The sequence below is a fragment of the Sapajus apella genome, unplaced genomic scaffold (assembly GCF_009761245.1).
Source record: "Sapajus apella isolate SASKATOON/1434 unplaced genomic scaffold, GSC_monkey_1.0 scaffold69, whole genome shotgun sequence".
In the NCBI taxonomy this organism is placed as follows: Eukaryota; Metazoa; Chordata; class Mammalia; order Primates; family Cebidae; genus Sapajus; species Sapajus apella.
In genome coordinates this window covers 5,762,362-5,777,098 of record NW_022437009.1, presented here as the reverse complement: position 1 = coordinate 5,777,098, position 14,737 = coordinate 5,762,362, and the positions used below count along the sequence as shown (strand labels likewise).

Here is a 14,737-nt window from a genome sequence, read left to right as displayed (position 1 = left end):
TTGGTTTTCTCTATTTCATTAATTTCAGCCCCTATTTATATTTCCTTCCTTCTTCTTCCATTATCTTAAGAAGGAATGTTAGGTTATTTTAACTCTTTCCTAACATAGGTATCTACGGCTGTAAATATCCCTATAAGCTGGGCTTTAGCTGAAGTTCTGTTACATTGTGTCTTCATTTTCATTCATCTAACTGTATTTTCTGATTTTCCTTCATTTCTTCTCTGACTCATTACTTACTTAGGAGTATTTTGCTTAATAATTTCACATATTTCCAAGTATCCCAAACTTCTTCCTGCTATTGATTTCTCATTTCATTCCATTGTACTTGGAGAACATACTTTGTATTATTTCTGTATTTTTAAACTTGAGGTTTCACAGCCTAACATATAAACCTATCCTAGAGAACATTCCACTAAGCACTTGAAAAGACTATATCCTCTTGTTTGTTAAGAGTATTCTACAGATGTCTGTTAGGTAAGTTGGTTTACTGTGTGGTTCAAGTCTTTTGTTTCCTTACTGATCTTCTGTTTGTTCTATCCATTATTGAAAGCAGAGTACTGAAGTCTCCAACCACTAACTGCTGAAGTGTCGATTTCTCTGTTTCTGCTTCATGTATTTTGGTGTTCCATTATTAGGTGCATGTTTATAATTATTATATCTCCCTGAGGGATTAACCTTATCATAAAATGTCCCATCACATAATTTTTTTGTTCTATAGTCCATTTTCTAAGTATAGTCACTCTAGTTTTCTATAGTTGCTATTTGCATATTTTATTCTATCCCTTTACTTTCATTAATCTGTTACTATTTTGAATCTAAACTGTGTCTCTTGTACATAGTATACAGTTGGATCAGGGTTTCAACATCATTAATGACCAGGGAAATGCAAATCAAAACCACAATGCAATACCACCTTACTCCTGCAAGAATGGCTATAATAAAAAAATAATAGATACTGGCATGGATGCAGTGAAAAGGGAACACTTCTACACTGCTGGTGGGAATGTCAGCTGGTACAGCCACTATGGAAAACAGTGTGGAGATTCCTTAAAGAACTAAAAGTAGAACTACAATTTGATCTAGCAATCCCACTACTGGGATCTACCCAGAGGAAAAGAAATCATTATACAAAAAAGATAGTTGCACAAGCATGTTTATAGCAGCACAATTCTCAACGGCAAAAATATGGAACCAGCGCAAATGCCCATCAGTTAACAAGTGGATGAAGCAATTGTGATATATATATGATGAACTACTACTCAGCCATAAAAAGGTATAAATTAATGGCATTCACAGTAACGTGGATGGAACTGAAGACTATTATTCTAAGTGAAGTAATTCAGGAATGGAAAACCAAACATTGTATATTCTCACTAGTAAGTGAGAGCTAAGCTATGAGGATGCAAAGGTGTAAGAATTATACAATGAACTTTGGGGGACTGGAGTGGGGGGAAGGGTGGGAGGGTGGTGAAGAATAAAAGACTACAAATTGGGTTCAATGTATACTGCTTGGTGAAAATGGTACATCAAAATTTCACATATAACCACTAAAAAACTTACTCTTGTAACCAAATACCACCTGTTCTCCAATACCCTATGGAAATTAAAAAAACAAAAACAAAAACAGAGAAAAGATTTTCAAAAAATTCAGCCTCTGTCTTTTGATTGGATTGTTCATCATATTAAACATTACTGATTTGTTAGATATATGTCCTTTTTAGTTTTCCATGTCTTATTCTTCTTTTTTATGACTATGTTCTAATATAGTATTTTCATTTCTTTTTTTTTTTTTTTTGAGACAGAGTCTTGCTCTGCCACCAGGCTGGAGTGCAGTGGTGCGATTTTGGCTCACTGCAACCCTGCCTCCTGAGTTCAAGCAAGTCTCCTGCCTCAGCCTCCTGAGTAGCTGGGACTACAGGCGCCCGCCACCATGCCTGGTTAATTTTTGTACTTTTAGTGGAGACTGGGGTTCACCATGTTGGCCAGGCTGGCCCTGAACTGCTGACCTCAAGTGATCCGCCCATCTTGGCCTTCCAAAGTGCTGGGATTACAGCCGTGAGCCACCTCACCTGGCCCGGTTTTCTTTTTAACTCATAAAAACTGGTATCATCGTTACTTTAAAATTTTTGCCTTTCAGAGATGGGGTCTCACTATGTTGCCCAGGCTGGTCTTGAACTCCTGGCCTCAAGGGATCCTCCCACCTCGACACTCCCAAAGTGATGGGATTATAGGCGAGTCGCCACAACCAGCCTCATTATTACTTTAATTTACCGTCCTTCGCCACTTTTTTTTTTTTGAGACAGGGTTTTGCTCTTGTTGCTCAGGCTGGAGTGCAGTGGTACAATCTCAGCTTGAACTCTGCCTCCTGGGTTCAAGTGATACTTCTGCCTCAGCCTCACAAGTAGCTGGGATTACAGGAAAGCACCACTATGCCTAATTTTTGTGCATTTATTAGGGGTGGGGTTTCACCATATTGACCAGGCTGGTCTTGAACTCCTATCCTGAAGGGATCCATCTGCCTCGGCCTCCCAAATTGCAGGGATTACAGATATGAGCCACCGTGACTGGCATTATTTGCCACTTTCCTTGCTCGCCATCTCTTCTTAGGTCTTACATTTTATTTCTGATCTTATTTTCTGTTTCCTGGAATAAACTTTCAAAGTTCATTTAATGAGGACATGTTGATAGTAAGCTCTTTTTAACCAAAATGTTACTGGCCTGTTTTCCTGATAGTTTTGTTCAATACAGAATTCTAGATTGACACTTCAACACATAAAATATATACCACTCTCTTCTGTTTTTCATTGTTATTATCAAGTAGCTGTCACACTAACTGCTGTTACTTTGTAGATAATGCTTTCTTTCTGTTACTCTTTTAGAGATTATTTTTGGTGGTTTGCTTATCAAGTTTCGCTCTGGTCTCCCACTTTGTCTATTATCTACAAATTAGCTGAATGGGTCTAGAGATTGATTTGTTTCCTTGATTCTCCAAATGCAAGGATGACTTTAATCAAATTGGAAAATTTATCAGCTAAAATACCCTCAAATATCATCCCAAACCACTGTATCATCTATTTCTGGTAGTCTATTAGATGTTCATTGTCCTTTCAAAATGTCCCTGTTGTTGAGTTTTCATACTTTCTAAATAATTTCATCTTGGTCTTTGGGTTCATTTTATCCATTTGCTTTTCATGTCTAGATATTTCACTGTTTTCAAATCTTATTTTTCTTGTCATAGGCTCTGACAAGAGCCTCCATTCCCATCATTTTTTGTCTTATTCCTTCTCAATTTTTGGATAATCTTTAATTCCTTATACATACTGTATTTCAATAATTCTAAGCCATCAAGTACTGAAAAACACATCATTTTGTGCCAATTTAACGCTGTACTGCCATCCAAATTTTAGAGATGTTAAAAGAAATTTTGTGTATTTTCAAATACACTAATCCAATAATTCCAATATCTGCAGTCTTTGCAGGTGAGATTCTGTTCTAATTTGTTCACAATGACTTTTCAAAACTTTGTAAATTTGAGTCCAAAATTATTAGAACACTACCTATGAAACACTACCTATTTGAGATTGTTTAAAATATCTTAAGAATGCATTAACATTTGCTTCTGTTAAGTGCCCAGAATAACTTCAAACCTGACCATGTTAAATTCTTAATTTTTTCTTCTTTTTTTTGCGACAGGGTCTTGCTGTGTCACCCAGGCTGTAGTGCAGCGGTGTGATTACGGCTCACTGCAGCATTGTCTCCCCAGGCTCAAGCAGTCCTCCCACCTCAGCATCCCAAGTAGCTAGGGCTACAGCTGTGCACTTTTTTGTTAAAAATGGTATGACTGGCCTAATTAAAAAAAATTTTTTTTTTTAGAGACACGGTCCCACTATGTTGCCCAGGCTAGTCTCCAACTCCTAGGCTCAAGCGATCCTCTTGTGTTGGTCTCCTAAAGTTCTTAATTTTTCAAACCACATGGGTAGTATGAGTTTGGCTCTAAACTGATTTGCCAGCTTCTGGGTACAAACCATCAGGTGATTTTTTTTTCTTCTCTCCATCCAGTGTTCTTACTTTCCTCTCTGAGGTAGCATATTCTGGTGCATTCTTTCACTCAGTGTATCGTCTTCTGAGGTTCCAGGTTTTGGAAAAGTGTCTCACTCTGAGTTCATATTAATGTTGGCCACTAGGCTTTCTCTTTTAGAGCTTAGCTCATTCCAACATCATCAAGAACAGAGACTGGGATAACTGTCAGGGAAAATGTCTCCTTTAATATTGTTATTTCTCTGGATTCATGCTTTTTTGTTCAATTCCACACTAAGCCTTTTATTTTTAAATTTCCCAAGTCTATAAAGAAGTTGAAACAACAGCAAAATACACGTTTACCTTAAACTAAGATTCACCAGCTGTTATTCTGCTGCATTTGCACTATCTCACAAATGCTTTACACACCCACAACAGTTTTACCTACTGGAAAACAGCAAAAAGAATACTTCATCCCTCATCATTCCAGCATGCATCTCTGAACAAAAGGGACATTCTTCTATTCAGGCACAAAACCACTGTCATACCTAAGAAAACTATTCCATACCATATAAGAATTCTTATACAAATTTTCTGAAATGTTCCTAAAATATGCTTAATGGCTGAGTTTAATTCAAAATGAAATCAAAGTTCATGTAGTGCATTTGATTATACTGCATTTCACTGCAAATTGATTATATTGCATTATTTTATATAGAACAGCCTCCTTGTTTTGTACTTTTTTTTTAAAAAGAATGCAAACCAGGGGTCTTATAAATGTCCTACATTCTGATTTTGTTTAATCGGGTCAACATATGCCAAGGTCAAGTGTTCTTGGCAAAAATGTTACACAGGTGGTGAAGTGGGGCTTTTTGGGGTATCTTCCTTGCTAGCTCTACCATGAGTTTAAAGATTTTCATTTTTTAAAGAAATTTCATCCAGCATTTCAAGTGTTTTGTACCATTAGGAGGGTTCCTCAGGGCATGCAGTCTGTCATACTGTCAGAAACACACGCCCATATGTAGTATTGCCTTTCCAGATCTCTAATAGGAATGTGTTCACAAATGAAAGACTGCTGATACATTTACCAGGAACTGAGGCAAGGCAATATGAAAAGGGGATGCTTGAGACAAAAATCTTCCATTAGATGTTCTATCCTACTAATTTATGTTTACACTTAGTGTTCTCTAAAAGTCCAGAGTCTAATATGGGTGTTTGTTAAGTTTTGGAGTCTAAGGATCAATTAACATAGAATTACATTCATATTTAAGGGCTGAGGACAGACTTGAAAGATTTGAGTTCCAGTATGAAAGCCTTTTCTTGTAAGTCAGTAAAAAGGCAGAAATTACATTTTGAACCTGCCCTTCTGTGGCAACAGAAGATATGAAAAAAGAAACAATATTTGTTGAGAACTTGTGTATCAACCTTGTGCTATAAATGATCTTAATTCATCTCCATATTAATTTCATGAGCTGGATTAGACTATCCTCATTTTCACAAATAAGCCAAGTAAAACTCAGAGAAGTCATATTGGTAAAACAAGCGTTCAATCCCAAATCTGGACAATGGCAGAGGTTGTATTTTTTTCCACTACATAACATGCATCCAGAAGGGTAACAATTAGGAACTCCCATTCTGATATTTTACTTGATTCTTTAAGGCCTTAAGTTCTGAATAATCTTTTTAAAAAATGATTTCTTGAAAAAAAAAAAAAAAAAAAAGTCTGTTCTCAATCATTCCTTCCAAGTCTCATTCACTTAACCCCTGTACACTTGTTGCTGGTCAAACTGGAACGGCTTTTATCAAGGCCACCTATGGCTTCTATGTTGTCAAATTCAATGGCCACTTTATTTTTACTTCAACACTTGACATCAGCAACACCCCCACACCCTGTTTTGAAACCTCTTTCTCATCTTCTATCATCACTCTACTGGCTTTCCTCCTTCCTGTATGACTAATCCATAGGAATCCTTTTTCTTTCCCTAGTTCTTAAATATTGTTTCCTTTGCTGTTGTAACTATTCTGCTCTTCCCATTCTATAAATTTCCTAGACAATATCATACTCTTACAGTGTTTTAGTTACCATTACACTAGCAGTTCAACTTAGATGTTTATAAATGGCCACCATGTGCTAGACATATTCAGTGATGAATAAAAACCAGTCTCTCAAGTTTGACTGCTATTCTCTTCTACTGCCAGATAGCTACTTTAGGGCTCGCCTGGATTACTTACAGCATACAATTGGGTCTCTGCCTCTAATACTCTGTACAACTCATTCTTCACTGCTACAATTATCTTTCAAAAAGGCAAATCTGATTATTTCATCCGTCTAGTCCCCATCTTGCTTAAAATTCTTCAAGGACTCCTTGTTGGCCTCAGTATAATTTCCAAACCATTTTATATAACTTAAAAGACTCTGCTTGAAGAGGACTCTGTTCAATTCTTGAGTTTAGTATTTTACCACTCCAACTTACACTGTTACAAGTAACTTTCAGTTAATTATACACGTTCTTTCTCACTCACAGTCTTCTGCATATTGTATTCTCTTTTCACTCTCTCTTTGCCTTGTCCACTGTCCTTTTATGAGTGAATGAAATTGCTTTCCTGGCAACAAAGTTTGAGTTAGATCCTTTACTATGCATTACAATTATATTCTGTTAATACCTATCATAACACTGATTAACATAGAGTCTGAAGTCTGTGAAGGCAAGGACTATGTCTTGTTCACTACTGTTATCTTTGGGGCTTGGCACATAGTATACATTTTTAAAGTGATTTAAAATTATACTTTTCAACCACAGAAGAGGGAGAAAAAAGAAATTCATTTGAAAACTTTTTCAATTTTCTAATTTAATAGAAATAACCAAAACAATGTGGCTTTCAAACAAGGGTTTAAAACTAATCTAATACAACTGCTACAACACATTCCAGAGCATTATAACAACAATTATTTACAGGCAGCTAATGTATTAAATAACCATGAAAAGAAAAAAAACTTGCTTTTATTACACATCAGCAAAAACACAGGAATGAAACAATTAGAAACTGCAACCTTGTTTTAAAAAATTAAATATGATTATTTAGAGAATACGATACCACAGAAACAGCACTTTTTAAGAATCATATTGAAGGGCAGTTAACTATGTGCAAAAATAGTAGTAGTAGTAATAATAACGAGGGGAGGAGACCAATTGAAATACTGGAAGCAAGGAACTAGTAAGGCTGTGAATTTAACCCTTTCGTGTGTAGGTATGTCTACATAAAAAATTAACAGGATTTCAAATTGCACAAATCTTTTTAAATAAGCTTATGTATATGTTTCACTGATTTTAAAATGTAGTAAATACCTACATTTTTCAGACCAGGAGCAGACATGCATTCTATCCTTAAGATTGAAATTTAGGCCACACTTGAAAGGGAATATTACAGTGGCACTTACAAAATCATTTCGGTGCCTTCCCACACATATAAACTTGGTGAATGTAAAAGAAGAGCATTTTCAATTTTAAAGATCACTTTCTAGAAAAGGGCTAAACTTAATTTTGTACATTTTGTAATCTGATATGACATATATGTCCAAATTAACTTATTTTTGAAGATAGTTTTGTTTCTCCGATACAATAAAAAATATATAAAGGACCACGTAGGCAAACACAAGGAACTAAGATGAAAGAAATGCTATACATGCATTCTGACCAAGTAAAAGAAACCATTATATTCAAGAGTACATGTTGAATCTGAAATGTCTATGTAAACTGTGGCATATAAATTTTTTTTCCTTAAAAAAGTACCTTCAATTTTTTTTTTTTACTCAAACACTTACTTTTAAAAAAATATGCAACTTTCCCCAATTTTTAAAATAAAATGCCACAATATATTGTCATTACTTCCAGCATACATTTAAATTTCTTAATTTTTAAAAGATAGACTGGGTGATATGCATACAAACTTTCCTATAAAACCACCATCCAGGAGAGGATTCTGACATGCTATTAGGCAACAGACTTAAAGCAGTGTTATTGCTTTATCAAGGAGGAGATAACTGTGAGAAAAAAAATTAAATATCCAGGTCCAGTACATGATCAAACTGTATTACACCTTGAAAATCTTGCACCTTCAGCAGATCACTAACATAGATGGAACAGAAATTAAAAATTCATGGTATGAATTAAGAATCTTTCTTAACTAAGGGAGTTAGGTGCGTGGATTTTTAATAAAACTATTCAGTGATCCAATGCTGAGTATGCAAATAAGCAGTGCTGACGCTGACAAGAAATGACATTTTTATATTTCACATGTTGTACATGAATGGGGGTGGGAATGGGATGTAAAAGCCAAGGGAGATGGGGCCACAGCATCTACTCCCGTTTTGAATAGTAAGAGACCATTTAATAATGCATGGTAGGCCACAATCCAAGGGCATAGTTGGAAGACCTGAATCTATTAGCTTATTAATACTAATCACTAATAATTACATGGCAGGATACCTGCTGAGGTAATTGATAAATCTAAAACTTGCACACTTATAAACCTTTTACTTCTATTTGAAATCATTTCTTTCAATTAACTAAAAATTCCAAAACTTGTTACAACAAAAAATGAGACAACTGACTTATCAGCATTACCTGAAATTCCCTTATGTTAAGATACAGAAGTCAGAAAGTAGCAACTTGTTGATCCAAAAATAATAATTTAAATAGTGGATCCAATGCCTTACCATTTCTCTGCAGTAATGGTTTGATGTTTCCATACAGAGCACGATCTACAATCTAACCATACTTTAGAACTTTCACACGCTTTGCCTTATAAAGCAACTCCTTCACTCAGTGAATCAGCTGAGGCAAGTGCTGAAAACACAAATTTAGGTCAGTGGAACAGACTGAGCAACACTTTGTTCTTAGTTTTTCTGATGGAAGAAGTAAACTGAAGTACAGCAAAAACTCTGAAAGCTTTTAAGAAAACATTATTATGTGGTCTTTTCTCCAAATCTTCTAAAATACTGCCATTTAAACAACAAATACAAATGTGAGAGAGTATAAAAACAAACTGCCCTCAGGGACTGACAGATATTCAATTTTGTATTTTTAAAATATAAATTAACAGGGAAATACATATTTAAATATCAAATTTTTATACTTTTTAACCATAGGTATGTTAGAGCTGAAGAAAATCGCTTAGAAATACAATGATCAGTGTGCAAGAAAAAAGCTTTGATAAAAAAATCTAAAGTGAATATCTTAATTCAATGGTGGCAATGTTGATAGCTATTAATAGTAATTCCTCAGCAGTATAAATTATCTTTAAAGAAATGGAAGCTATTAAACATTGACAAAAAAGTGGTTCTTAAATGGATTTAACCAATCTTAAAATAATAATAAAAAAAAAACCTAAAAACTCATCTAACATGTAATTTTTTTTAAAAGGAACACAATTATTTTTTAAGGCCCCAAATAATAAAAAATATTTACTTAAAGTGTGTTTCTCCCCACAGTTGGCAGAATCTATTTATGACTCATTATCTACACATTTTTTTTGAAAAGGATCCTTTGAAGAGCAAAATGAAATATTAAAACTCAAAGGCCTCACACAATGAAGTTATACTGCTGCTATTCCTTACTTTCCAAAAATGTGCCCTTGGAGATATGTCTACTTATAAACTAAAATCATGGATGTTGTGAAAAAAGAGGGAAACAGGCATAGGCATAAGTATTTTTAAATGATTTTCTCCCTCTTATTAAAAAAATTTTCTTAGGAATTTAAAATTTGAGTAAAACATTTAAACAGTTGGGTATATTTTCAAAGGTTTAAATTATTTTTTAAAAATTGAAAAAAAAAAGTGAAAAGCCAGGATTAAAGTAAATCAATAGCAATAATAAAATCAATACTATTTAAATACACAACCAGAAACCCTAAATCATATTCCTGTTTACCCCCATCCCTTGTTAAGAAAAGAAAACAACCCAAAGGAATTTGCATAATAATTTTTAGAGCACTTTATTTGATTCAATATGCACTAAAAAATATTGACCTCTTAGACAATTATGTCAAATAATTTTCTTAGTCTACTCTCTGAACTGCTTAAACTGAATTTTTAAAAAGGCAAATAAATCATTTGCCACAAATCTGCTGACATCTTAAAAATATCTAATGGCAAATTCTTCTACTATTTTGGTCTCTGTATATTCTAATGTGTCCATACAAAAGTAGGACTAAAATTTTTAGGCAAACAAAAGAGAAGCCTGTAACAGTGTAGAACACATATTTTCAATCTGAGCATCACAGATGAAGAGAAGAAAAATGAACGAGAGCCAAGTTGGTTTATCTGCCTCGGGTGCTGTAATTGGGGTTGTAAAGGTGGGTTTACTCCAGTAACCATTCAAGTGGGGATTGGCTCATTTTCAGGATTTACTTACAGGTCTCTTCTAAGTCCTTTAAGCCCCTAGTCCATGCAAATGTCCCACTTGGTGGACAGATGAGTAATCTAACCCCACCGGGTTTATTTCAATATTTTGATATTTCAATAAGCTGCTTCTGAAGATCTTTTGAGAAGTCTGTTCTCTATTAAAATAAGATAGAACCTCAAAATATGAATGTGAACATTAGAAATAGACAGCATATATTACAAATCCATTCTTGATAGGAACATTAGTAAGAATACACATTAGCTTAAAAAACAGGCTCAGCAAATGTTGCTGATCTGCCAAAAGTTTTAGTTCACTATTTACAAATAAGACAAAGTGAAATACAGAAAATTTTACACATTTGGTAGTTGACAGATACTGTTTGCCAATAGTGGTCTATCAGAAAACTGACATGAAGGAAGACTGGAAAAGGGCCAGTTGTCACCTTCTCAATCAAATTTAAATGTACAGAAAACTAGATTAATTTTGAAACAAACATTCTGCCTTTCATGGGAATAACTGTATGATCACATGATTTGATTGGGAAGTGCAGTTGTGAGGAAGTGTTTTCTGGAAACAATTACTGTAACTCTAAATAATCCACTAATGAAAAGTTACCATGTTTATTTTAGTAGACCACTGAAGCTGATTAAATGATAACTAGTGGTCGTGTTTCCTAACCCTAAATATGAGCAGAACATAAAACCACTGCTGAGTTCTTTATATCAATTTAAAAACTAAAACCCAACAGCAATGAAATGAGAAAAAAATATAATGGCATGATTCAATGCACATCTGCACTGACATTAAAGTAGAATCTGAGCTACTTGGATTTTTAACTAGAAAACAACCTGATACGTATGTGTGTGAAGGGGGAGGCTTAAAAGTTGTTTTAATAACTGTGTGACCTAGTCCAAAAAGAAAATTTATTAAGTGACATGAGCCTCAAGTATTTACTTGTACACGAAATATCCTGCACCAATCAAGACCACACAATCATCAACATTTGCCATTTCTTTCTTTTTTTTTTTTTGAGACAGAGTCTCGTTCTTTCGCCAGGCTGGAGTGCAGTGGCGTGATCTTGGCTCACTGCAACCTCCACCTCCCGGGAACATGTGTCATTTCTAACAATCAGAGAATCATCTTCATTAAAACAGAAATCCTTGAATCATTTCACTTTTGCTTTTTGCTTTTAAAGTTGCAAACAGAGTTCTCTCCCCCTTTCTTGACAAGAATGTGTTTCTGTCCATTATTTCAATCTAATACTGTGTAAAAAGCTATCAGCTTCTTCAAGGAGGTGCCCACTATAGGCAGGATATTCCAGCAACACTTAAAAGTTTTCTGTTTTATTTCTTTTTTTTTTTTGTTAAAAACAATTGATTTTAATCCATGTCATTTTACTTTATATGTACTGGTCTCTCATCTGACTTTAGGCGTTTTCTGCGGGGCTGTATAAAGTCTTCATCAGAGTCCTCAGTTACCTCACCATCATCCTCTTCCTGCTCAAACTCTGGTAAAGGTGCGAAGGTCCTGTCTGAGTAGATCTCTGTGAGTTTATCTTCAAAGTACAATGCAACTGCTTTCCCTGCCTGAGCTACTTCTGAATCAGCCTGCAAGCAAAAGATAGGAATATTCACCTATTGGTAATGCATATTCCTTCACCAAGTTTGCGTGGTCTGAAAAGCTTACCTTCAAATTAATCTCTTGTGTGTCTGCATAAACTTGAACAACTTTCATCATCTAAAAAGGATACCAGAGTCAAAAAAAAAAAAGGGAAATTATAATCCTTTCTAAAGTTATGAGACTGTATAGGATTGGCGACAAAAAGTCAGCCATACTAGGGAGAACAAATTGCTACAACCAAATAAAGCGCTTTTCTAAAATTCTACAGAACATGGAACCATTTTCTTTACAAAGCCCTGTTACTAAAGCTACTGTGAAACCTCAATAATTGTCTTAATTTGAATGATCAAGGTCAATCTGAATAGGAATTGGTCTGAATACATCAATCTACTGAAGAGAAAAATATTTGTGAAGCAAATTATATAAGAAACGTTGCTTTAAAAAACTGACAAACTTTCAATAAACCACTTAAAAAATTCTATCTGTACCGCAATATGTTAATCATAAATTATTTCTGAGGCACGTAACATGGGTCTTCTTATCAACTATAGTTCATGAAAGCATATTTATATGAAAATAATTTAACTGCATTGACAAATAAGACAAAATTTGGGACTATCATTTCTAACTTCAAATTAATGAGATTTTACTAATATACTCTGTGCCATACTACCATAATGGTGACTTAGAATTTTCACCTTATGAGGATTTTGTTTTGTTTTTAATTTTAAAATGCCATCTAGATGCTTCCAGAGGCAGCTATGGGAATACTTTACAGTATTCAATGTGATTTATTTTAGTAATAATCATATGGCACCCAAATTACATCAGCAATAAAGAGACTTTAGTATTAATCCTTTAAAAGATTTTATGGATTCCAATTAAATTTCATTTTCTTCTCCTATAATGAAAATCTTCCATAACAATAACAGAATTGATTTTATCCCTAAGATAATAAAAACAATTTCCCTGAAAGAGGTATATATCACATTTCTTCTCAAGGCACAGCTAACTCAACCTTACCCTCAAAACAAAACAAAACAAAAACTCCGAAAAAACAAAAAACATAACCAAAGTTAATGAAAGTCACACTGCTGAAATAAGAAAACTTAGTATTATATACTCTGGGCTACTATTCAAGATGGGTCACCAGAGATACAGTTTATTATTTTAAGGTTCTACATTTATGTTGTCAATAATAAAATGCAAGGATGTGGGTACAGATGATTTCCTAACAGTACCCAAAATGTAAGCTGTTTATAATCATATCCCACAAAACATACTTAACTACTGACAGTACTTTCCACACTTGTGCCAATCCTCAACTCATTTAGAAAAGAATATTTGATAATATTCTTTATTATATTTAAGTATATACTCCAAATTATATACAATGAATTTTCTTCACTGGAGCTGTTAATACAATCAGATGTTACTTTTGACAGGTCTTTAGCAGAAAAAAACAATATAATAAAATTAAAGTCTTTCAGCAGAAAAAACAAAACAAGGAAACAAACAAAAACTAACAAACCAAGACTCTATAGGTTGGAAGTTAACATACTTCATTAAACCTTTCACAGTTCTTGAAGATCAAACGGACATCGGCCACAAAGTCATCTGGGATTTGGTAGTGTTGGGAATGTTTTTTCTGAAGCTTCTTTTTCACGGTGGATAAATCCATTGGTTTCTTTATAATTTTATAGTAGTTTGGTATCTAAAATAAGCAAATAAATAATGGAAAATAAGAATTTTCCAAAATTGACAAACTGTTTAAAAATGCATAGCATATTAATTTTAGGGGAAAAAAAACCACTTATTAGAGAGCCAGTGGCTTGGAAATTTTGAGTATAGACGTATGTACTTTACGTCTTCATGAAAACCAGATCTTATGCAGAATATGTGCCAATCTTCATGGTTAGTCCAAGTCTCTCCATGGTTAGTCCAAGTCCCCGTCCCCAAAGTCCTACCTTTAATAATAAGATTTGGAAAGAAAGCAATCAGCAAGGGTAACCAACCAGTAGCCTTAAGGCAACATTTGGCTTATCAGAATTTTATGACTCCTCAAGAGTTTTTCTTTTTTAAAAAAAAGAAAAAAATTTACAAAATGTATTAATATTATAATTAAAATATGATGTCTTTCAGAAGACATCACAGAGAATATCATTTACATCATGGAGAAGTCTTGACTTAGTAACAGAGAAAGCAAGACTACTAGAATGTAAGAAAAAATTATTAAGTTTATTAACCATTTAGTGTTCATGCTAGGGAATTCTGGTCCCAACCCTGGCCAAAAATTTCCACCCTTGGGATAAAAGTAAAGTTAGAGAAGCTATTTTATTTTATGTATTTATTTTGAGACAGAGTCTTGCTTTGTCGCTCAGGCTGGCATGCGGTAGCATGATTTTGGCTCACAGCAACCTTCACCGCCCCCCCTCCCCCTGCTCCATTCAAGCAATTATCCTGCCTCGGCCTCCCCAGTAGTTGGGATTACAGGTGTGTGCTACCACACCCGGCTAACTTTCATATTTTTAGTAAAGAGGGGGTTTCACCATGTTGGCCAGGCTAGTCTTGAACTCCTGACCTCAAGTGATCCACCCGCCTAAGCCTCCCAAACTGCTGGGATTACAGGCATGAGCCACCACCACCAGCTGAGAAGCTATTTTAATAGTCCATAAAAAGAAAACATTTGAAAGTAA

At 34.5% G+C, this 14,737-nt stretch overlaps 1 protein-coding gene across 2 annotated transcripts in view; it reads right to left on the bottom strand.

The window, feature by feature from the left end:
- Nucleotides 1-6,847: 6,847 nt before the first annotated feature.
- The window catches only part of TRIM33 (tripartite motif containing 33), a 126,178-nt gene continuing 118,288 nt past the window's right edge, over nucleotides 6,848-14,737 (bottom strand). The window contains exons 18-20 of one of the 2 annotated variants that reach the window (XM_032249673.1): nucleotides 13,603-13,755; nucleotides 12,108-12,158; nucleotides 6,848-12,028 (exon numbers count right to left, since the gene is read on the bottom strand). In XM_032249673.1, coding sequence (XP_032105564.1) covers nucleotides 11,816-12,028; nucleotides 12,108-12,158; nucleotides 13,603-13,755 — 417 coding nt within the window. In that variant the 3' untranslated portion in view covers nucleotides 6,848-11,815. The remainder of the gene's footprint in view (nucleotides 12,029-12,107; nucleotides 12,159-13,602; nucleotides 13,756-14,737) is intronic. The other variant, XM_032249674.1, reaches the window with a different exon arrangement.